Source organism: Corvus cornix, chromosome 2 (genome assembly GCF_000738735.6).
Source record: "Corvus cornix cornix isolate S_Up_H32 chromosome 2, ASM73873v5, whole genome shotgun sequence".
NCBI lineage: Eukaryota > Metazoa > Chordata > Aves > Passeriformes > Corvidae > Corvus > Corvus cornix.
Window position 1 is genome coordinate 78,211,346 of NC_046333.1, and position 24,851 is coordinate 78,236,196.

Below are 24,851 nucleotides of genomic sequence, written 5' to 3' on the forward strand. Positions count from 1 at the left end.
AATCTCTCACGATACATCATTTTGTATTATTTTTTATCTGACGTGCTTATTTGAAAATTTTACTTATCTTTTAAAAAAATATATTGTTATGACAGCTTAATTTTTGGGAGAGGGCTTCACTGAACTCACAAAACATTTGTGGGTTTTAGTTTTATTTATTGTTCATCTGTTCACTCTTAACAAAAGAAAATTTTTTTTTTGTGAATAGCAAAATATTGGTGGGTGATGTGTATACTCTCCTTCATATGGTATCACAATCCGGACACTTTTACAAGCATTAGAAACTATAGCCATTTTACAGGTCTTACTGGAATATTAAATCTCTCATTTCATAATCCCATTAATTAGATAATTTTAACAGGGCAGGCTGACTACCTAATCCCAATAGAATTTTTCTCTGACTAAGGCATGAGTCCAGGATGTCTGGGTTACATGTCCCTTTTTGCCAGATTACTCAGCCTCTTTGTGTGTCACTGTTTCCTTAAAGTGGAAATAGCATGTGGAGTATTTAAGCACATTTAATATTAGAAAGGGCCTTGAGATGCTTGCATAAAAGATGCCATAGAAAATTATAAACATTAGACTCCATAGGTTCTTATCCATGAGGACTTTATTTCCAAAACTGATATAAAGTTGCAGTTAACTGTGCATATGAAAGGGTTTCAGTATGTTCTACAAACTGAAATTAAAAATTCTAAATCTCCTCGAACATATTGGCTTTAGCCAAGCTTATGCCAAATTTGGTTTTGGATTAAAAGGGTTTTGAATTAAAATTATTTTGAATTAAAGGGATTTTTTTTCCCAGATATATGGCTAGAGATGTAGAGATAAGTGAACTGATGTCAGGCACTGGGAAGTCCATGTAAATTAGCCCAGACAAAGAGCCCCAGGGATGAGCTCACACAGTTTCCCACAGCTCAGAGTGCATTCTTGCAGTGTGCACAGGCAGGTATTTGGTGAGCTGCTCACAGAGGTGATCTCGCTGGGTCACCACTGGCATTTAATTCCTGTTGTTGCCAGAGGGGCTTTTGGAAATGGGGATGAGTGCTGGCTCTTTCAGTTCCTGCCTTCAAGCCATTGTGTTACACTTAATTTAAAATCCTAGCTGATTTTAGGGGGGATTTGTATCAAAGCTGTTCTGAAAAATGCTGAGATATGTACATCATACCACTGAAAATCACCTTATTTTTACAAGCAGTACTCCAGTATGTTAGTTGTAAACCAATAAAAGTGCCTTATATTACCATTATGCTTTAATTTAAATTTGGACAATTCTTTAGGGAATAGAAGAGGTATGAAAACAACAATAAGCAACTGTAACACCAAGGATAATGGAGACTACAAAATGTTGATGACTTCAACTGCTGACCTAGAGAACAAGCTCAGATCAAGAAACTGAAAGAGCACAGGAGATGGCCCTATCAAAACCATTTATCAAAATACATTAATGATATAATGCATAAAATATCTAAACTATTGCTACAGTTTTATTTCCCCACGGGCCAATCCCATTGCTATTTTCACAATAAAGAAAGAAAAAAATGTGTTTTTACCTGAATGGGAATAGTAGGATTACTGCATTCTCATGGGGAAATTAGAAGAATGCAGAAACACAAATGCTGGTTATGCTTATGGATGTAAATTTGATGGTGAGTATAACTCACTTTCCCATGTTCTTCTTTGCCATTTGGTATCTGGTGAATATTATTCAAGCCCGTATAGCCCTAGAAAAATGTGGGCAGAATTATTAATTGTCAGGAAATAATTTCTCATGGTTTTGAATTGATCTATTTCCAAGCAGGTCAAATCCAAAGTTGGTTACCTAATATAAATGTAGATTATCCCCCCCAAACCATCTTTTTTTTTCTAGTCTTTTTTATTAACATTATGCACTATAAATAATTCAGACCATTTGCAAGAACATGAAGTGAATTTTGACCTCCCAAGAGTGAATTTAAATTTGCTCCTGGCATGAATAAGAAAACAATTAAATTAATAGCAAGAAAATCACATTCCCTAACTTCAAGTGGGATCTGGACTTTATTATCCCACACAGCAGATGAGCTGCCTTAACCACCAAACTGTTCATTCTTCTGGCATGACTTCCTCATTTCCAGCAATACTTTATTCTGGACTGAAAATACAATTAAATACCTTACACTTTTTCCTTTAGTGAATATTTTAGAATAAACAATTTGTCCAAACAAAATTTTTAAAGCCTCTTGCATGTTTCTAATCTGCTGAATAGAACTATTGAAGTGAATCTCTATTTTAAACCTTTTGGTTACAACATGCCTGGCTTGTGCCTTTGTCCCAAATGCGCATTTCTTTTCACAGTCACTGCTGCTCACCAGTGCCTGGGAGAAAAGCTGGGGGCGTGGAGTAGAAGATGCACAACTTTCCCTGACTTCATTCTGCTCCTGGACATGGATTGAGTCAGCTGGATCCAACTATCTGCATCTTCCTGAGCAGACCTCAGAAGTAGGGTAGCTGAGGTTTTGGGTGACTTTGGGTACAATCTGATGGTTGCTTGATTTTTTGTGTTTAATGCCAGTTCTCTAGCACTTCTTTGCACTTAACAAGAAGTGCCAGAAGTACCAGCAGGCATGCCAAGCCTGAGGAGAAAAGGTGGGCATCTGCAACAGCCCCACTCCTGACACTGTAGGGCAGGAGAAACACTACGAGCAGTGCCAGACCCACCCTGGGGAAACTTGACCAGAAGCTTTTTCCACTCCCTTCCCATCTATGAGCCCCTCATATCATCCCCTCAAGTCAACCCATAGCATAATAGCTAAGGAGAAAAAGTAAAAGCAGAGAGTTGAGAAAGACCTCCATCCTCCCTGTGTTACTGGAAAACTTAGAAACCAACACCACAAAACCAACACTGCAGCCCCCGTTCCATTGTTTTTATTACATGGATGGAATATCTTTGGACTGGACTGATGTTTTCAGCTGATTTTAAACTCCACACAGAAATTCTTATTTCAAAGCAGCAATATTATATGTGCCCTTGGGTACAAAAGCCTTTGGGTCCTGTTGAAATGGAAGAAAAACTAGGAAATAGGGATTGTCATAAATACTTCTCAAATTCTGATTACTAACCTGATTTTCATTTTGAGGCCAGCATGCTACATTTTAAGGAGATCTGTTGCAAGGGATAAGAGACACCAGAAGAAACAAGAGGGATTATTAACGGATGCTCGTGATCTGCTTGCCTCGTTCTTCAGAGGAATTTTCCAGGTGTTGCAGTAGCTGCACATCAGCTTGCAAGGTTCTTAAATTAATTTCATGCTGATTTATTACTACTTCATCTTTTCATTTTTGCTTATTACTGTTGTTTGTGTACTTTTATATTTTCTTTCTGCAGAGGATACCCTAGACTCATTTTTCAAATGCAATCCTTTTGCTTGCTTCAACAGTAACAGATCACTTGCCTTTTGAGATAAACACTAATTTCTGCTTTAGAACTTTGGTCCATCTATAACTGAAAAATAGTGAATCTGACTCTAAAGCCCTTGTATTCACGAATAAATAATAGGGTGTTTTATTACTCAGCCAGTATCCAGTAAATGCTGCAATTTAAGCAATATGGGTAGTCTGTTTTTTAACTCTGTACCATCTCTATTTCTGTAATTTAATGTGGAAGTATTTATAGTGGATAAATTAATAGCCAATTGGATCTTTCCTACCTAATATTTCATAAATGTTAATGCAGATATTTCTCAATTGTCCTAGAAGCTCTTCTTAGTCTGATTACTAGCTCCACTAGCTAGAGAGAAGAGGATTATTATTTATGGTTTTAGTACAGGGGGAAACTCCAGTTGCCAATCTCCTCAACACAAAATCCTAGCATAGCTAATCCAGTGGGGGTGGGGATAACAATCTTACTGCATTTCCAGCTGGGATATCTCTATAAAATTGCAAAATCAGCAACTGTGTTTGCTATAAACAGCCACTATATAAGCAGTGTAACAGTTACTGCTCCTCTTTTGCCTTCACATTTGTGAGAGTTCCAGGGAAAGCTTTGCCCAAAAGGGACTTTATGAGAATTTGGATCTTTCAAAATGTTTTATATTGAAAAATATTTTACGGTGTGTTGAAAAATAATTTTTTAATATAATGATATTTTTTCCCATTTATGTAAACAAATGTTTGTTTGAAAAATAAATTTGATGGCTAGGAAACCTTGAGAAACAGCTTGGTAGTGATCCAAATTGAACTTCTAGCAACATATCTGCCTTTAGAGGTACTGAAGGATTAGATAAACTCTCATCAATATCCTAGAAGTATCATTTCTATGTAAGATGGACTTTTCATGCAGTTTTTTGTACTTCCTTTCCCTCAGTTTTCCCCACTTGTCATACAAGAGAAAACAGAATACATAGAAACTACAGGGGTTTTGTCTGAGCTGAAAGATCCGCACATTTCCATGTGGGCTTTACCACTGGTTTTTTGTTATTTTTCCAGCACAGACCATCTAGATATCTTAAACTTGGTGGTTGCTGGTGCTGCTCTAAACATCTGGCAGAGAAGTCTGCCGAAGGAGAATTGTTACCGTGTGATGACAAAATTAAAGACTGCACAAATGGAGAAAATTAAGGTTGCCGGGGTTACCTTAAGGCATTTCCTGTCTGCTCCGTGCTTCACCATGCAGGATCATTGTTTGCTCATTTTGATATGGCATCTGTATGTAAGTAAGCTCCAGGACTTTAAAATTGCAAACAGAACTATGTCCTAAAGTGAAAGGTCCCAAAGATAATTCTCCTGCTCTTTTTCCATGCAACAGTTCCCCAGCTGTTCTCAGCACGGGTGAGGGGCCGGTGCTGCAGAAAACAGCTGCCTGGGGAAACTTGCTCTGTCAAGAAGATTCAAAAAAGGATTAGGGCCTGTTGGTGAAAGAAGTTGCTTTTCTCTGCCTTTCATTGTTTAGGATGAGCTGAAGGAATAGAGTATCTGCTAAAATTTTAGGTCTTATGCTTTTGTCAGAGATACCTTTTCATATAAGGCAATCTTTCCTTTGAGGATCCAGCTATGGAAATGAATGCAGGGACACGGCATTGAAGGCCTAATCCTTCCACAAGTTTACAAAGTCCCACGGGAGTCAAGTGTGCCTGGCAGTGGGCCAGTAGACCTTTCTAGTGATCTGCCCAAGGTCAAGAGGAAAATCACTGACAAACTCACACGCAGAATTCAGGTGTACATATCCCACATCAGGAAGGCACATTTCATTTTACTGATGTAGATACACTGTTAGGGTTAGGCAGTTCAAAAAGCACAGCAGGTCTCTGATCTTGATAAAAATACATGCATTATGCTCAATTAGGCATGTTGTAAATTATATTAGAACAATGTATAACATTGAACACAGGCATAAATCTCTGCAGTGTCATAGAAAACTGAAGATTTTAACTGCACACAATTAACAACTTAAATACCTTTCAATACAAATTTTTATCATGACCTGAAGATCACTTTTGCTATTCATGTATATTTTTAGACATCTTTGCAATGTTTGAAGTCACTAAGTGAGAAGAAGGCTTAAAGATTATTTTCCCAATGTGCACATTTTAAAATGTTACCATAATTTGCATTTAGCAGAGTGCCCTGGCACACTGGCCACTCAAATGGGTTTTGTCTTGTCTGTGCCAGTGCGTGATTCTTTTTGATAGATGCAGTTTCCACATTTTTTTCTCAATTTCTTTCTCTTGAAGAGATAGGATTAGTATTGTATTAGTACTAAAGAAAAAACAAAGTCCCTTTAACAACAACCATTTTGGTAGAAGCTGTATTACTGCATTATCTGATTTGATTTTAGGTGGTTTCTTTAATAACAAGTTAGTCTAGGTTTTGTATATCAGACATCAACAATATCCTGTTAAAAAATCTGAATCTTCAAAATCTCTGAATCTTACAAAAAATAACATTTTTCCTCATCGTTGCAAATGCTCAACAAAAATTGGACCATGATTCATTTTTAAATTTTCTATTGACATAAATGGTATTGTTCATGTGTTTACCACCAAATCTGAAAAATCAAAGATTAAAAATTGATATGGCTTTTTTTGTATTGATTTATTTTCCCCTGACCAATTACACTTCAAAGGAACTAATACACTGAAATTAGGTTGTACCCTCCTGCCAGTTTATGTTCTTTCTCCTAAAAAATTATCTGCAGATAAGCTGGTGGTGAAAAGGTGCTCTATCAGTATGGGGAAATTATCTGAGCTTTGTTAATCCACTTTGACCAAGGTGCTACATCCAACAAGCCATTTGTTTTATGGATGTTTATAGTCTCAATAAGTGCTTACTATGAAAGGTTAAAATCAGGTCGATCTAGCTTCCATTTTAAAATGGAAGCCTGCAGGTTTTTTTAAATACTCTTCCACATCAGACTTCAAAATGGGGTCCCAGATCTTCTGGTCTGCAGAGACTTTCCCCACTGCCTAATTACAGCTAATGACACCAAAACATAGCAGTGCCATGAGCATTATTTCACTCTGTGAAATCCTGGACTTGCAAGCACAGACTTTGATGATGTGCAGTGTCCCTGCACTAATTGCAAGGGAATTTCAAGAACAATTTTAATTCGGTCCTTGGCTATGCTCATACACAGCTGTCATATTTCTGCACCTGTACAATCTGCTTTCTATTGCCAAATTCTGCAAGTCCTGGCTTTTTGCAGCTCTGAATTCCAGGTTTTATTTGCTAGCTATTAGGCTTCTTTAACCCTTGCTAGCTATTAGATTTTCTTAACCTTTTCAGTATCACCTGATCTGCAATGTTTCCAGAAAGCTACAACACCTTAAACTGTGAGTACTGGAGAAGACAAGGTGAGGTGTAGCTCTTCGAGGTGTAAATTATGCAAACCATATCTTTTTATTTTTTAACATTTCAATAAGGCATGGGCAGGTGTTGGGTGACATGACTGAGTCCCAGTGACAAGGGCTTGGTGCTGCATTGTGCTTTGAAACCATTCGGTGGCTGGCCCTGTGCATCCTGGAGCCCTGGTGACTCCCTGGCCTCACCTACCAGTGGACTGGCTGGGGACATGGAAGAGGTTCTTCCTCTGGTTTCCAAGTCCCCTGACTCTACATAAATAAAAAAGTCAGTATATGAAATATCTTTTCTTTCACTGTTAGAACTGGAATGAACCACATGTCTGTATCTGTCAAACACAAGCAACTGAGTCGCGGACAGACTGGATGTCACAGCCATAATGCAGGTGAACCTGCCAGACTGATACATCCTCACAGAGGTAAAATTCCCTTCTGTTCTGTGCCACACATTACAAACTGGGCAGGAAAATGCAAACTGGATCATCAAAAGACCGACATTTAGGAATGACTTGGCTTGCCTGCTCCTTTAAAGAAGGTGGAAATCCTTACACCCTGGGATGTGCTGAACAAGGTGGGACAGACTGACAGTGTGTTCCAGACATCTGTGTCAATGTAAGTATCAGGACAGGGGTTATACCACACCCCAGGTACACCATTTCTCCACCAGGAAGGTAGCACAGACACTTTCACTGATGGATTAAGCCCATTCACTGGCCTGTAGACTTGTGTTCACCATGCATATTTGCTTCTGCTGACTTTTCTGCAGAGGGCAATCCAGTGTTAATGCAAAGTAGAATAGACAGAGATTAGGACTCGTGAGCCTTAAAATTGCAGCTGAGACAGTGACTGTAGCTGCCACACAAAGCAACATGCCCATGGATGTGAGGAGTCACAAAAAAGAGGGAATAATGAAGCAGGAGGAGTTGAGAGAAGGGAATCTAGGCAAGGAGGTGTATATGCATCAGTATCTCCTCACTTAGAGTTTGTATGTAAAATTGCAAATAAGATGAAGTTACAGATCTGTACTTCCATTGGAATTTTAGTGAATCAGGCTTCTCTCCTGTGGTTTATGACATTACCTGAAGCTTTTGATAGAACTGCAACCTGGTAATTCACAGCTGGTTGTAATTCATGCATTATATAAATCTGTCAAGGGCTTTCAATGATACCATAAATGATGATACCATAAATTTAAAATGTAAGGTAAAAATCTTTATATGGCTTATAATTGGACAAGGTACTGGTCTCCATTAATTTTAATAATACATGAGGAGCATGAAAATTTGTATTTAGATGTTAGATGCACATGTAAACATCCACACCCAGTGTATCCCTTTGATGGTGAGTACCTTTTACAAAGATCATTTGTGCTAGAAAAGACAATCTTCAACTTCTTTTTCAGATCTGTATCTGTTCATTTCATTGCACATATTGTTGCTCTTCATCTGTGCACCATGAGATTCTAAACCATGACATATGTATTCCAGCAAACTAGAATATTTATATACAATAAACATAAAGCTAGCTGTCATCTAGCAATAAGGAAAAGCAGTAAATATCTGATCTGGGAATGGGTCAGTGGGTATTTCATTGTCCTCGAGACAGATCAATAATAGCTTGTTTGCTGTATCTCTTGTCATCTTCCCTGCAGTCGATGGTGTGCTTTATTGACCTTAATAACTACTATAATAAATCCAGTAGAAATGAAAAAACTCTTCTCTGTAATGAAAATCTGATAGCTTATCTGTCAAGCTGTCCTATGCAAAGAGCTATGTCCATTCTGCCCCATCCCCCAGGACATTGCCATTAGATATGTAGCAAGATAATGAACTACCACGGAATTTTACATGAGGTTCATCTTGCAACTTCTCTATACAATGGTATTTCTCCCAATCTCAGTTTTATCTTCAAAAAATTTAATCCTGTTTCTTTCTGTCTTTTATTCTTATGACTGCTTTAAATGAAGGGATTTATCATCCAGGAAAAGGAGGGTAAGTGAAAGAAAACTAGGCCCATAACGTACATCATCACCTTTCTGTTTAAATTAAAATAGATTATTATAAAAAGTTGTATTCAGAGACCAAATCCCCCACTATCATTGCTTGAGATGTGAATGTTTAAGGGCTGTTTCAGAATTTCTGTATTGGCAGTATTTTCTTCATTTAACTCTAGTTCTGCAGAAACAGAGACTTTGCTGGCTTTATGTAAAGTCTTTACCTGCAGACTTTAGAGATCTGATGTTGTTTGACTGTCACTAATTGGGATGACCTACTCATGCCTGCAGATCTTGCTCTAATTGCCATCCCTGTGGACTGTGATGTTCCTGACCAAGCATAGCTTTAGCACAGCTAAAGAGACACCAGCTGTTTCAAAAGCTACCTATGTGCTTATGTGCTGCTATCAAGAATATTCAGTACCGGTGCTGACCCTTCGTGGCAGGCTTCCAGGCAGAACCAGGATATATTTAGAAGCTGAATTGCACCTGGTTAAGTGAAAAAGCTTCATAAATACTTTTATATTGAAAGATTTCAAAAGCTGAAAACTGCCAGCAGTTAAGAAAACGTTTGCTGATTTTTAATTGTCCATTGCAAAGCGTCCAAGCTTGAGTGAGGGTAATTAGACATAATGTGCCCTTTTTGGCTGCTGTTTTATCATGGTGAGCATAAAGACCGACCACAAAAGATGTCATGAGATTACTGTACCGGGAGCACTGATGCCGTTCTGTCAGCATTTCAAATTTTGCTTCTGAGAAACATATAGATAAGTCTAAAGCTGAGGTCAAAGCAATTTGACAATAAACTTCTACAAAATGAAGACAATATTCTCTTTGTTGGCCTGTTTCTCAAGATGGGAATGCTTCAGTCTCCATTCTGTTTCCTGCTGGCATTATTTTTTGGAATCTCAATTCTGCCTTTGTGAATTTTTTAGGAATAGTGTAAGACTGGAAGAAGAAAACCTCATGAATGGATCTGATGTATTTTGGACAAAAGATGCTGGGGGAGGACTACAGAGCAAGAAGTGGTCACTGTGAGTGTCCTGATCATGCCACCCATTTTATAGTCTGGGTAATTTAAGGTCACTCAGAAAAAAAATCTCCCACTCCCCCAACACTAAAAAGAAACCCATTTTGACTGACAGTTTTAAAGCAGTAGAGACATCTTAATTAGAAAATACTCTTGATCTGTATGAACTGGGAAGCCTCACATCAAATTTGTGCTCTTACAAACCGACCCAATCCCTTGCTGTGCCAACACTTCCATCATGCTTTGCAGTGGCACTGCACTGCCACATGGCACAGGTGAGGGGCAACTCCCAGAGCTCAGACAAGTGCAGAAGAACACCAGAATACCCACAGGACCCCAGGATGTAGCACAGAGCCTTCCTCTTCAAGGGTTACACTCTGCAGCACAGAGGTCTGGCATGGCTTAGCCACAGGTGGAACACTTACAGATTTGCCCTGTCCATGCAGCAGCATGTGCCAACTGCAGCTGCAGATTGAGGCCTGAGCAGCATTTACTCACTGAAACTGGAGCTACCTTCTCCCTGCATCACTGTTCAGAATGTAGTCCAACCACTTGAATGTTATTTGTCTGTAAATCCCAGCACATTTCCAATAGACCATGGGAGTAACTTGCAACTAGATAAAAATAACATTGGGTGTATTTCATAAACATTGTTATCGACTGTAAATGTTTAAAACAGGAAGGATTTAAAAATTAGCATTTAAAATAGCTCACACGTCACTTCAGGTTCCCAGGTTTTGTTGCTGAGCAGTAGTTGTGTGTTCTAAGGACCACCTTACAAAGAGTACTGTCCCTTGGTGCAGTTCAGTGATGACTGAAGCACAAGCTCGTCTTCACACAGCTGAGACACCGTGGCAAACCTGACATGTAGTTTGAAGGGAGTCTGTGAACTGCTGACTGCTGCCACTTGTGCACAGGACTCCCTGCCTTAGCCAGAGCTCCAGGCAGTTCCAAAAGCCCACTCACACGGCAATAATTTGGAAACAAAAGGTACCTAGTAGCAACAGAAACAAACAGGCAGAGGTGAATAAGTGAGGAATGAGAACAAAACCCTAGGAGGGCTTCAGCAGGTTCCTAGCTTTGTGAGCATCTTGAAGGCATCTTTTCACTGCATGCATAACTAACTTGCTCAGCAGAACCCTGCCCAGATTTTTCAAACTGTGTTAGCACTTCACATCTAAGTATGGAAATCTTGTTGGTTTTAAAGTTTCCTCAGCTTGGGCGTTTCTAAGAAACACATAGACTACTAAAAATAATTAAGTGCAAAATCATAAATACATTTTCTGTAGGAATAGCTATGGATTGCTATCTTGCTGCGGTTAGGTCAAGTGTTGGGAAAACATACAACGACAATTCTGTAATTCTGACTGAAATACACTGACAATAAGAATCCTTTATCGTCTTACCACTGGGAAGGTCCATTTCTTACATGCCATGTGTTTAGTGAAGCATGACAGCAAAATTGCTGCTCCCTTCAACAGTGGCAGCATCAGAGAGTAGAGGCATTACAATGATTATGACTGCCAGAAGGTCCTGGTAAACAGCTAGTACAGTGGAAGAAGAAGGTGACTTTCTGTATGATGTTTGAATTATTTATCTCTTTTCCCTAAAAGCAGATGCTTTCCACAGCAGTAATCCTGACACTTGAGTAATAGGAACAGTTGAATTTCTAATCAGGCTAAAACACCCAAGTACAAACACAGTGCTGTGTCAGAGATGTGCAGCCCTTTAATCTATCTCTTCCTGGGAACAACAGAAAAACAACTGGAAGTGTGTTAGAGTTGTGCAAAGAGAAGGCACAGGAATTTCCATCAGAGAGAGGCTCTGAAGGCAGACTAAATAGATGAGAAGAAATCACCCTTGTTGGGTCCTTAGGTCTCTTCCTCAGACTACAGTTGTGGTCTGTCTGTGTCCATAGCTGGCAAAGCCCTCCTTGCCAGGACATGGTGAATGGATGACTTGCAAAACCAACCCCTGTTCTGACTAAGCAGGAAAAGAACAGTACTCAAAGGCTGATGAAATCCTGATTGTTCCCTGTTAGAAAACCTCACCAGTAGCTGGGTAACCTCACAAGAAGATAACTTGTTCCCTTTTAGAGGGCCTTACTTGAGTGCTTTGCTGCCTGTATTTCTTGATATTGAAGCACATGACAATTGTATCTGGAAGCTTCCTTACAATAAGAAAAGGGAAGAGCTTCCCTAGTTTTAGGATGAGCGGCTCAGGATGGGTCCCAAGCCACAAGCACTTCCGTCATCCAGTGAGTCAGTATCCTCTGAGGATGACATTAATAAAAAGCAAAACATACAACCCTAATTTAGCACACATTTTGTTCTTAATAAGACTCATCTCCATCTTTTGATGTTTATCTTTTAATGTTGACTTTTTCCCTGAGATGGAATTCACCTATTTTTCTGAAGATAAGGGGAAATCTTCTCCCAATGCTTCTAGGCAAAAGTTGATTCACTAAATGCACCTACAAAGTTGATCTACGTCTCTTTCAACTAGTAAAGCTTATTCAGGTCAGTTAGTAGCAAAGGCTGCCCTGAATTCAACCAGGCATTTTTATTTTTAGTCAGGACAAAATATCCTTCAGATTTGTTGCCAACAAGAAATTTGGTCTAGGTCAGAATTTAAAGATTCCAGCCCAGGCAGAGACCTGCTGCCAGATTAGTCTTCAGTAGATGAACATTGGCTGCAGAGTTTTACCTGTGCCCAGAGCAAGGGTGTGATTTCCTGCAGTTTTTACACTGACAACTGTGACTGGGAGGAATGGCACTATTCTGCTCACCCTCCAGATGATTTCTCTCCATCTGACTTGATTCTGCTGGGATTGTCCCACAAATACAACTGTCTTGGCTTCCTCCCTGAAGAGATTTACACTTGCTTTTGAAGTATTTAAACTTGAAGGCGAATTTGTGCTAGATGCAGAAGGGATTAGCTGTGTTGCAGGGCTCCTAAAAGGGTTTAGAATGCTTTTGAGCAAAAAAAAAAAACCTCTAGCAACGATTCAGTAGTTTTCCAATGGAAAAAATTACCAACATAACTGAAGGGCAGATCCCACACACACCACACTGTTGTACTCAAACTTCTGCCCACAAATAAAAAGAAAATAAATCTTTCCAGTTGTGGAATTCTGAACCAGTTGGGGGGGGGGGGGGAGGGGGAAGAAAAGGGTTCATTGGTCAGTATATTCCATTGTATCCTATTTGCAGCAACTGGGCAGAAAAGGCAAAAGGGAATCAAGTTCTGGTGGTGCACACACAGGTGTTTTCTGTCTCAAGAAAGAATTTGCAAAGATCCAAATGCAAGTCATTTCCCTGTTTCCGGTTGAAAGCCCACTGGAATTAGAAGGCTTGCTACTGTCAGTTTGTTGAAAAATACCATGTCTGCTACCATGTTTGTTACTCAAATGCTAACAATGGTATTTATGGAATTGTTTTCTACTTCATTTTCTGTTTACAGCTTGCTGCTGCATCCTGTGCAAATCCTGTAATTCACTGACTAAGAAAAGAATGAGCATTGCTACAGTTTTATGGGTGTTAGGGGACTGGTATACGGTAAAACAGTTGGGATAAGAATCAAGGGAAACAGAAGATGAAGTCTCATATATCCTTTAACAAGCCTGGTACTAAACATCACTACCATGTCTTTCCAGTCTACTAATTGTCATATGTGGCAAGTAAACAGAAACACCAAGTACTGCTACAGGCAGACTGCATGCCAAGAACGTAGCTAGTACTGGGCTTGCTCACCCCCAGCTTCCTCTAACTTCTCACACTGGAGTGCTTAGTGCCTGTGTACACAAAACAAAGGTTTTCCTATTTCTAAATAGGGACCTAAACTACCTCAGCAGCCTTTGATTCTATTCTTGGACAACAAACTGATGTAAGCCAGGAACTTTGCTTTTGCTTATAACAAAGAAATGGCATGTTTATTCACTTGAAAGTATTCAGTAAATAGGCAAAGCTATACAGTTATAGTTTGACTGAGACCTAAACACATCCTAAAATTATGCACAATAATGTACTAAAGCAAAACAAGTGTATTTGGGCAACAATTTAAGCTACCAAAATTGAACTTACCACATTAGAGCAATACCAGAGAAGGTTTTGAGGTAATTTCAGACAAGATTCATTAAGTTGTAAACGTGATTATGAAAAGATACAATCATCACATTTCATTTTTGTATTACTAAATACTGTTTTTAACAAACTTCTAAAGAACATTCTCCTCTATAATGTGTAGGTTCTCAGTATTTTGAGTGTCTCACTAAGACTGTGTGGTTGTCATTTAAGCCCTCACAGACTTTGTGGGAAACTCTGTCTCCTTTGAAATGAATATTTAGCTCTCCTGTGCTACGATGGGATTTCTTGATTTCAAACACAGGAAGGAATCTAGGGGCAAAGGGGAAGAATATTTCTTACCATAGCAGATGCATGGAAAGAAACTTCTAACAGAAGAGCACTGACAGAAAGTATCAGTTATCCCTCAGGCTGATAAAGCCTTAAATATGCAAAACAGATAAGCTTTCTCTGAAGCACAAGAGACTGTGAAGGTTGTTCCTCCTGGCTCTTTGAAGCTGTGACCTGGTCTGAGAAACAAATGCTAGCAGCAATGCAAAGCACCCTTGTTCTTGTACTTCTCCACGTTGCAACAATATTTGTTTGCAAGGTATTTATATGAACCTGCTCAGGTAATTGATCAGAACCAAAACTTTTTTCTGGAAAGTTTTTGTTTTAAGAAAACAGACACAAAACCAGAACTCAAACCAAAAGAAAAGTTTGGATCAGTTGTTCCATCCCCCATTTGCTGCACTGACCCATAGAGATAAAACAGCTATGCTACACAAGCAAGGAGTGCAGGAAAATAAGAGCACATCTGTAGAATGAAATACCACGCTGGGGGCCCACTGCCCATCCTAGGTGCACTTCAGAGGCTGCATTTCACACAAGCACTAATCTGGTCCTATGTCCTGATCCTTATTTACCAAGATTGTTTCCGAAGCATATCTTTTAGATTGATTTTCCACAGAGGCCACACAGTTTGCGTACTCTGGGACTGCTCCCCAACACGAATCCAAGCATGAGAAGTGGGAGACACCTGGAAAATAATTTGTAAGGTGCCAAGCTACAGCACTGAGGTAGGCTTACCCTTCACATGCCACAGCTGAGGAAACAATAAATGGTAGGGAGAGAGCACGGGCATGGTTTAAACTGGCCTGACACCACAAGTGGGAAGGCAGCCTTTGATTTATATTTGCTGGCTGAACAGTCGCAATTGCTTAAGGTATGACTGGCCCTTACTGGGCTTTGATGCCCTTTTACTGAAAATTTTTCCTTCCACAGCATTGCCAGTGGTAAGGAAAGTGTGGGTGTTGCTTGTTTGCCTCAGCAGAACAAGGATGACCTAGTTTAAACTGCTAGGGGAAGTGTTTTCAACTAACCTTGCTTACACGGCACTGGAGCAGCAAAAGGTGCCCTTGTGGGCTCCCCTCTGGGCCCTGCTCCGTGGGTGGTGACCTTCTGAGAGATGCTGAGAGGTTTGCACAGGTCTGACTACCTGATAAATGAACATGCCATAAACTGTGACTTCAGGGTGTGCAACTACAAGTTGCCTTCACACACTTGTCTTCATACAGGCTTCCTGGGTGAAGGCAAGGAAAATGTGTTCACAATCTCATTGAGAAGAAGATGAGAAAAGCTTTCATTTATTTTTATGTTTTTTCTTATGTTTTACTACTGTCTTTATCCCTCGACTGATTCTAAGCTTTTTGATAGCTTTTGTCTGTCACTTCATTGTTTTTCTTCCAGTGGGTCTCTTCATGTGATAAACCAATGCTCTTGTACCATACAACTCTCTCTTTGCTGGCAACTTCTGTAAAAACTATACTCCAAGCTGATAAACAGAATTTAAATGAATAGGTTGCAAGTAAGATTGTAAGAGAAGACTAGCTGGATTAAAAGATGCTGGTGACAACTAAGTGCAGCAGCAATCTTAAATGAAATGAAGGGTCAATGAAGCTCAGACCACCAGGATGTGACAGAAGCTGCACATAGGGGACAGGCTGCCACCATGAGCAGTGGTGCTGCCTGAGGGACCCAGAAGGAAGCAGGTCACTTCGTGATACGAAGGATGGAGGGAAGAGGCAGACAAAAGGTTGTAAGCAATGAGGAGAAAGACTCTGCTAAGGGGCTGAGTAGAATTCAGGAAACAGGTAAAAACATGGAGAGTTAGACAGCTGTCTGTCTTCATATGTGTGCTGCCAGATGTTGAATGAGGAGGTGGCTCTGTGTCATTGGGGAAAAATGTCTGGACTCTGTGAAATCATATGTTGAAATCTCATTATAGAGAACATCTTCTTAGGTGGAAAATAAAACTTAGAATGTCCCAGGTGGAGGTTCTGGTCAGAAACTGAGTACAACAGCACAAACTTAATGACCTTCGCCAGACACCAAGCTGGTAGTGCAAAATGCGCTGTCATGTGACAATCCAGCTCCATGGTAAGAGTTTTGGATCTGTATATGCCAAACAAGAAATAGGCATCCTTTAAAACTTGCATGGTAGAAAATTGTGGTTTTTGTCCAGCAGTCTGCCTGTACACTGTCACCCATTACAGAAGCATTTGTCAACGCCCAACATCTTGTCTACCAAAAGTTAGTTAGCTAAAACCTGACAGGAGCTCACAAGTGGAATAGCAGTCCCACGGTGGGGGTAAAACTCCCCTTTTGGAGTAAGTTTAAAGAAACAGAAATTCTCATCAAAAATGTAGACCATAAGCAAGCCCACTCTAAAAATGATGTGTGCTGTTGACAAAGACACCAAGGGGAAAAGTCTGAGAGCAGATTTTACAGATAACACTGGATGGAATGAGGCCTTGAGCCATGAACAAAGAAACACACTGCCTCATTTTGGTGAGTAGAGAATGTTAATTTAGGCTCCTTTTAATCAATAAGATTGAATTAACTGAATATATCATTTAATTCTCTGACTGAAATCAATCCACATGCCTTACAGAAAGGATAGTAGCCCTGTGGGTAAGGCAGACAACCTACCTCAGTGCCACCAGCAGGGAAAAGAAAACTCCTCCAGAGGGTGAAAAAAACTTTCATGCAATAAACCTGTCGGACATGCAAAAGCTAAAATCACTCAGTTCCATGATACCACTGTGGAAAAACGGCAACTAAAAATAAGGTAAGCTAAGGAGGAGCAAAGCATCACATACATGCAATGAAAATTCATCAGCCTTTCCAAAAAATCATTGAGTAGAATGCTTTTAGCATAAAGTTGCCCCCCCAGATCTTGTGTTAAGGTTGGGGCAACAGAACAAGTTTTTGCTAATTGAAAAGATAGCAGGATTTTTGAAATGCATAGAAACATCACCAGGGACAATCAGACGCAGTGAAGACAAGGACTTGCTACCACCCAGCTTGTTTGGTTTCAAACACATTTACTGTTAAAACCCTGAGGGCACCAACAGTCCTGACCATCTCTGCCCACTCCCAAGGGCTCCTCCTACCTCCCCATGGGTTCATGCCCTTGGCTGGGGCGGTAGGATGGACCCTGGATGCCAGGCTCTGCCATCACCCACCTCCCAGCCCTCGTGTTGCCCTGACAGTTTTGGTAGATGAAAATTGGGAGAAAAACTACTTTTAAAAAGGGCCATCTAGAATTTGACCAAGTGTGCTCAAAGTACTGAATGAGTTAATGGTTTGTTGGGATGCAATCATGTCTACGAACTTTGTAATATAGGCAATAAATCTTAAAAAAAGGCCCTACAAATCTGGTCTGCGGAAATTCCCTGTGAAGAAACACAGCTCAGGTGAAGCATATGATTTATAGATAGCTGGGCTTTAGTCAGTAAGCTGGTTTTGCCTCCAGAGCAGAAATGGAAATCTTCATGCAATGGGATAGAGTTGTTGACAGAAACAGGAGTAATTTAAATCTGTTTTAAGAGTCCAGAGTTTTACAAAAGTTCCAGCTGCTAAGAATACTTTGGGATCTAAGAAAGGAAGAGATGTCTGTTTTAGTCAGACATTTTGGTCAGATATGGACTTTAGCAACTACTGGGGGAGGGAAGAAAGGTCAGAAAAAGTGGGTGAAGACGAGTCCTGGCCCATGTAATGCAGTGGACATAACTGAGGGATACTAAAATAGCCTCACAGACCAGCTGAGAGCAAAGCCAACCTAGCAAATGCCAAAGCTGTGCTGCATGGAGTGAAAGAGGCTGGGGGACAGGGGCCCAAGGACCAGCCACCTCACCACCGACCACCCGCATGAAGGGGTAAGATCTTCACAGCCTGTGAGTTGTCTCATCAGAGAGGTGGAACCGAGCTTTTGGTCCATTCCTGGTCCTCACCCGAGCTGAAAGCTGAGCCGGCATGCATGTGAGCAGCTTCAAAAGGAAGTAATTTACCTTAGGCACACAATCAGTGAAGGAATTTCTACCAATTAAAAAAAATTGGAGCTGTTCAGAACTGGCCAAGTCTCCAGATGTTCATGGAGTTTTGTACACTGTGTCTGTGGGGTTTTCCAAATTCCAAAACAATTGCATAAAATGAGTAAGAAACTAGTTTGGGGTCATTTTCGGAGCAGGAAAAGGAAACACCGTGTTTCAAATCCCCTTTCCTATGAAACACAGATGCTAGTCCCTACAAACTGTGAGCAGAACTGACAGAAGAAGACATAGAAGGAGAAAAGGAAGAAGCTTGTTCCCCTCTGCTCCCAAAACCCCTTTTCCTAGATCCTTCCTGTAGCTTTTCAGTTGTTCTAAATCTTAACAAAGTCTTAGGAGTTTTACAACTCTTTTGCAATGCTTCCCCACCACAAGAGAATACCCATTCTTTCTGCAATGTATTTTTAGGCTGCGTAAAACTGGTCCTATCCTATTGGTAATGTTTTCTTGTAATTTACTGAAATTCTCATTTTAAAAAACATAGGCTGCTTTTATTGGATGGTTGATTCCAAGTTTTCATGAATTCCTATTTCAGCTGTGTTTCACAGACCTGAGTACAATGCAGTAGCCAGACATGCGCGCTACATTCCAATAACATGGTGTCAAACAAAGTATTCAATCAGAAGTCAAAATAATTTAACAAATACCTCCAATCTGACTCAGCCCTCGCCAAACTAGGGATTGTATCAGAGGGGAAGCTTTTTGGCACAGTGATCGTGGAAAAAAACCTGTTTCCCTGGAGTAACTTTGGAAGTGCAGTAGTATGGAATAGAGTTACAGAGTTTCCACATTGGAATTTATACCTTACAATCCACAGCAGAGTAATAATTTTGGCTAACTTCTGTGTAAGCTGGTACTGTGTAGACAGGTGAATTCAGGTGAAATCCTTTGCAAATCTTGAGTTTCAGAGCAACTGCAGGAAGGTCCAACCTGTTTACCTGGGTGTAGAGATTAGGGGGGTGACAAGAGAAGTGATCCCCCGGCAGCCCCCAGGATGCTGCAGGGTGTCCAGCAGGATGTCTCCCAGCTGGGCTTGGCAAGCTGCAACAGGGATGCCGCCCAAGGGACTCTGGTCTGTGCTACAAGCAAGCTGGGAAGTGTTTCTGCTTTTCCTGCCAGAAGCCACGGTTGCTGGCCATGGCAAGGTGAGCTGCAGAGAGATGCTGGTCTCTAGCAGCTGGCCATGTCCAAGGCGGTTGCTCTCTGCCTGAAAACTTCCCACCACCTTGTTTCTGTGTGATGGGACAGGCAGCCACAGCCCCCATGTAGGCTCTAACAGGTACCTGTTTGGCAGAAAGTCTCTCTTGTGCTGGTTTGTCCCAGTGCTAACCTGGATGGCAGATCAGTTTTCATGGATGTCACTGTGTGATTCTCCAAGACCAGCACAACCTCATTTTGGACATGACCTATCTCAAAGCCAAACATATTTTACCTGCTCTCCTCCTAATTCAGATAAATTTTTTTTGATGCAAAGGTGAAACAAGAAAATTTTTCCTTGTGTAGTGTATGTATTCTTAAACTCGCTTTTTTTAGTGGTCTTTGTGCTCTACGTGTTGGCCGTGACACCTTAAAAATGAGAGTTGCACATTCATGATTACTTCTGCTATTAAGGGCTTGTTATCCCCTATCTCTGCTCACATGCTCAAGGTCCCAAACCAATATTAGGGTGCTGCCTGCAACTGAAAGACAGAATACTGTATTCCCTTTCTTTATGGCTGTGACTTATTTTTTGGTACATTTCTTTCTGCAATGTGAAAGAAATAGGCCAGTATCTGCAAGATTTGATTCTCCTTTGCTGCGTTTCTTGTGCTGTTAGTTCCTACAGGGTCAGCGCAAAACTATGAACAAGATAGTCTCCAAAACCTGAACACTTTAAATCTGCTTTGCAAGAAGGTAAGGGAGTGAAAAACTATATACAGGAGGGCTATTTTCATTTGCAGTGATGTCTCAGTGAGTGGCTGTTGCAAGATGTGTTTAGCAAAGGAACACGGATACGGCTGAGGAGAGCTGGTACACAAGTTTGCTACACGTTTACCTAAGGGCTGCCTGTCCGCAGCGGAACCCTGCAGGTACGCGTTCTTTAACCATCTCGGGCAGCACCTCTCGCCGGCTGGCGGAGCTTTGCACGGTTGTGTGATGCCGACACGGGAGCGGAGCCGCCCCCACACCGGGGCGAGCCTCCGCTCCCCCTCCAGCGCCCGCGCTCCTCACACTCCGCATTCCAACGCGCGTTTCCGCGCCCCGAGCAGCCGGACACGCGTCCCCAGGACCCCCGTGGACGACGCACCGCGGGCAGCAGCAGGACGGGACGGGACGGGACGGGACGGGACGGGACGAGCGAAGAGCCTGTGGGACGCTGCCCGCGCTCCGGCCAGGGCCGGGCGGGGCGGGGCGGGGGCGAGGCTGAGCGCGGCGCAGGGAGCGGCGCGGCCCCGGCTCCGCCTCTGCTCCTGCCCCGCCTGGACGGGACGGGGCGGCCTCGGGCAGGAGCGTGCGGCGGCGGGAGCTTTCCTTGTCCTCCTCCTCCTCCGCGTCACCCCCGCTGCCGGCTCCCTGCGGCGGCTATGCGCTGCCGGGATCGCCCGGCCGAGCGGCGCTGAGGGGGCGGGCGGACGGACAAAGGCTGCGAGCTGGTGCCGGCGCTGGGGCGCGATGGAGCCGCGCGGTGGCTGAGGCGGCTCGGTGGGGAGAGCAGAGCCGAGCCGGGCCGGGCCGGGCCGGACGAGAGCGGCACATGGTGCGCGGCTGGTGCCCGGCGCTGCGCACCCGCGGGCGGGCTGAGGGGCCACCATGGACAACTTCTTGGCGGAGGTGAGCGCGGGCCGGTGGGATCCTTCTCCTTCTCCTCCAACGTGGGGTTGCTTTTGTGGGGCAGGATACCGGCAGCAAAGCGGCGGGAGGCTCACGGAAAGTGTTCGTTCCCTCGAGTGGTTCGGTTTGCAGGGCGTTCGCAGGAGCAGCGCCGGGGGAGCGGGAGGGAGGGAGCTGCGCCCCCCAAATTCCTGGCCTCCGTGGCCGTGACCGGGACGGAACTCGTGGCCGCCGAGCTGGAGCGGTGCTGCCCCGGGCTGTCCGCAGCTGGGTGGGTGCTCGGCGCTAAAATGGGCTCATTAGAGCGGCGGGGGATGGAGGCTCCGGTGCCGCGGCTCTGCCCCCCAGCCCCGCGCCCACCAGCGGCACCTCCCCCGCGGCGGGGACCCTGCGGGACGCGGGCAGCGGCGGGCGCCGGTGCGGACCCTGCCCCTCTTCCTGCTGCCGACGGTGGGGCAGCCTCTGAAACCGTGCCGAGGTGGGAGTGGGGGTCCTTCCTTGGGGGTTCCCTGCGTGGAAGCCGGGGAGCGCGCTTTGTCCGCCTTGCACGGGCATGAGAGGCTTCAAAACGATGGAGGCTTCAGAGGCAGGGCTGCCGTTGGGCACTCTTTTTGAAAGGTTTGTTTGTTAAGTTCATGTTATGAAGTACAGACGAAATCTTTTTGTACAGAATGCAGAGGAGGGGGGCCGAAGTCTTTAAAGTCGTTTGAGCTTTACCGTGGTCTTGTGAATCTTGACAACTTCAGTATATGCCGGGTGAAGAAACCAAATCAAAGGTGCTTTGCTACTGACTCAGGGTATTTGATTAAACTCAGAACCTGGGTCCTCTTCTGGTCCAAGCTAGCTGAATTTTGCACAACAATACTTTACTGGATCGGTTTAGCCCGCCTGGTGTCGACACAACGTTATGAACATACGGTGTGAAGGATCAATGGCACGTGTGTGTTGTGCCTGTAGTTTGCTGGCAAAGCCCATGACTGGGTTGTGACTTCTGGTGACTGCCTGCACACTTGCTTTAATTGCACCTCTTGCCGAAGCAGTTGCACTGTCAGGGTTGTAAATACAGGCCAGACATCTGTTTTACAGGGCTGTGATTAAACTGCAAAACTGTCCTTTGCCCTCATGAAACAACGTCCCTCGTGTTCTTGGTGCTGCTGTTGATGCTTCCACAAGAAAAATAGGTGATCTGTTTACTGAAATAGTAATTAGTCAAATAAAAGAAGGTCATACACTTTATTGCTTGTTGGCTTTTCATTTGTCAGACAACAAAAGTTCTGTCAAGTGCAATAAGAAGGAAGAAATGCAGGATTAGCTTTGATGAAGTCTGAGTTAAGTAGTAATACTGCTTTTTTTTTTTTTTTTCCCTGTAGAGGATGTAGTCCTCACCTCTCAAAAGCTCGTAAGCCATGAGCAATATGGTAGTATTATCCTCGCCTTGCAGAATTAGTCTGAAGAGTCATCCTCCCCAACACAAAGTACTGTAGTGTGCCCTACATACAGGTGAAGAAGAGTTTTCATGGTTTTGACTCCTCTATTAGGCAGAATTACTTGCTCCAGGGAAAATACAAATAAATTTTGCCAGTCTGTGTTAGCATTTCAGCATGTATTTATGTTAATCTGTGGTTGCTTCATGTGGACTTTGATCTTTCTTAAGAACTTTGACTCCCTTTCAACATGTTGATATTACTTTAAAAGATCAGTAAATATAGCACCTTGACTTTAATCTGCATCCAAAGTCCCACCCACAAGTATAAACATTTTCCTTCCCTCACTCTGGAGCAGAGCACATGTAAATGGCAATCAGGGAGCTTGAGGCACAATAGCAGAAATGCACTGAGTCTGACCCAGCTACCACAGAAGAATGTCTGTTGAAGGCACTGGATTGAGCCACTAGGTAATTTAATTTGTGTGAGGCAGACATCCTGCAGCTGCTCTTTACAAAAATATTTGCTGACTTATCTAGGGAATTACTGTTCTCGTTAAAATAAGTTATAGTGTGTGGAAGAAGGAGGAAGCTGGATGAAAGGCACAGGTGAAAAGCCCAATCTGCTCTGCTCTTCTTTGTCAGAGACGTAAGCCTGCTGATGTGATTATATTGTGGGAGAAAAGCTGATAGTGGGAAGGGAGTGTATCTACTGGCACTTCACAGGGGTTGTTCCTCAGCATTACCAAGCAGCTCCTGTTTGCTGCACTGGAGGCAGAAGTGTCTTCAGTCTGGCTGTTACAGAAAATACTGTACAACTTAAGAGTTAATAGGAAAAAAAAACAACCCTGCATTACTATTTCTCCCATATTTTTCCATAGCTAGATGGTAAATGTAACATTCTCTCGGTATAGGGTGATGCTTACTGGAACAAAATGAGGCAACTGAGTGGGACACCTCTGGAGAGCAGGAGGTGCATTGCAAGGGAGGGACTGCTGCTGGGACTTGCTGCCTTAAGTGAGGGATAACACCATGCTCCTGCCAATCACCTGACGCTGCCATCATCTGTGACTTAGCAGCTCTTTGACTTCTCCATCCTGCTGCCCAGTTTCCTTTCTTTACTGTTTCTTAGTATTTTTAGCTCTCATTCTTAAAGGACAACAAGTGGCTGTACTTGTCTCCACGGAAGCCATGATTTCCATCCCTGTCCCAATTTTCTAGCTCAACCAATTTAAAAAAACCCATGGCTTTAAGTAAATAATTAGGCAAGAAGAGTTTGCCCTGTAACTTACTCCCCAGTATGCTTTAATTGCTGCAAGGTACTAACATAATAACAAAGTTGCATTCTAAATACAGAGGAAAAGTGTTTTCTGAGGCTTTTTTAAAGGCTGTTGATTGGTCTATGCTACCTTACAGTTTTTGGAGGAAAGATGGAGCTTAAAAAATTTTAATTTTTTTTTAATACATTTATGTAGTCATATTTGCTTATCTATAGTAATAAAACCTGTAGAAATCCTGTATGGATCTGTGCAATAGAGCCATTTGGCTGTGTTTCTTAAAACAGCCTGAAAAAATTGTTCCCATATGTTTTACTGACAGCCACGGTGCTCTCAAGGGAGCAGGCTCCTGTGGTAGCTGAGGTCAGACTTTTTTCCAGTGAGAATGCATCCCTGCAGAAAGGGGATGTATGCTGTAAGGGAAGGAAGAAAGTAATTTCCAGATGAGGCAGAAGACAAGGAAATTTATCACAAAAAAAGGCAGGAGAGTGGAGCTCAGACTGCCTCTTCAGCATGTAAAGTTCCCAAGCAGTGCTTATCAGGGCAGCAGAGGAAGGGGATGCAGAAGTCAGGTTTGTCTTCTTCCTCTTACACGGTAGTTACTTTGTCCAATGCGTACGGGGTGTTGCACTGAGCCATGGTTGCTGTCCTTGTCACAGCAGTGTGGCATTTGCTGACCCAACAGAGGTCAGAAAGGGCTTGAGGTTGGGAGGAACTTCTGTAGGTCATGTCCAAACCTGCCCTCCGAGCTGGTGCTCAGCTCCTGGGGAACTTGCAGCACAGTGTGCACAGTGGTGGCTGCAGGGATTGTTTGGATTTAGCTGTTGCCAACCTTCAAGGATTCCCCCCACCCTTGCAATTGTGGAAATTGAGAAGGGAGGAGAACTGTGTGTCCTGCCTTCTGTGCAGCATGTCTGGGTAGATGATGTTGAAAGAATTCATTATAAAAGCATCACCATCATAGAGGTCCTGCTCATGTTTCTCCAACACTGCACAGGAGTTTATTTGGAACTGCAGGGTACCTTCCCA

At 42.6% G+C, this 24,851-nt stretch overlaps 1 protein-coding gene across 1 annotated transcript in view; it reads left to right on the forward strand.

Annotated features, from left to right (window-relative positions):
• The first annotated feature begins 20,783 nt into the window (after nt 1–20,783).
• Nucleotides 20,784–24,851, forward strand: part of MYO10 (myosin X) — a 163,305-nt gene continuing 159,237 nt past the window's right edge. The window contains exon 1 of the mRNA XM_039549820.1: nt 20,784–21,122. Within this exon, the coding sequence (XP_039405754.1) occupies nt 21,102–21,122 (21 nt within the window). The 5' untranslated portion in view covers nt 20,784–21,101. The remainder of the gene's footprint in view (nt 21,123–24,851) is intronic.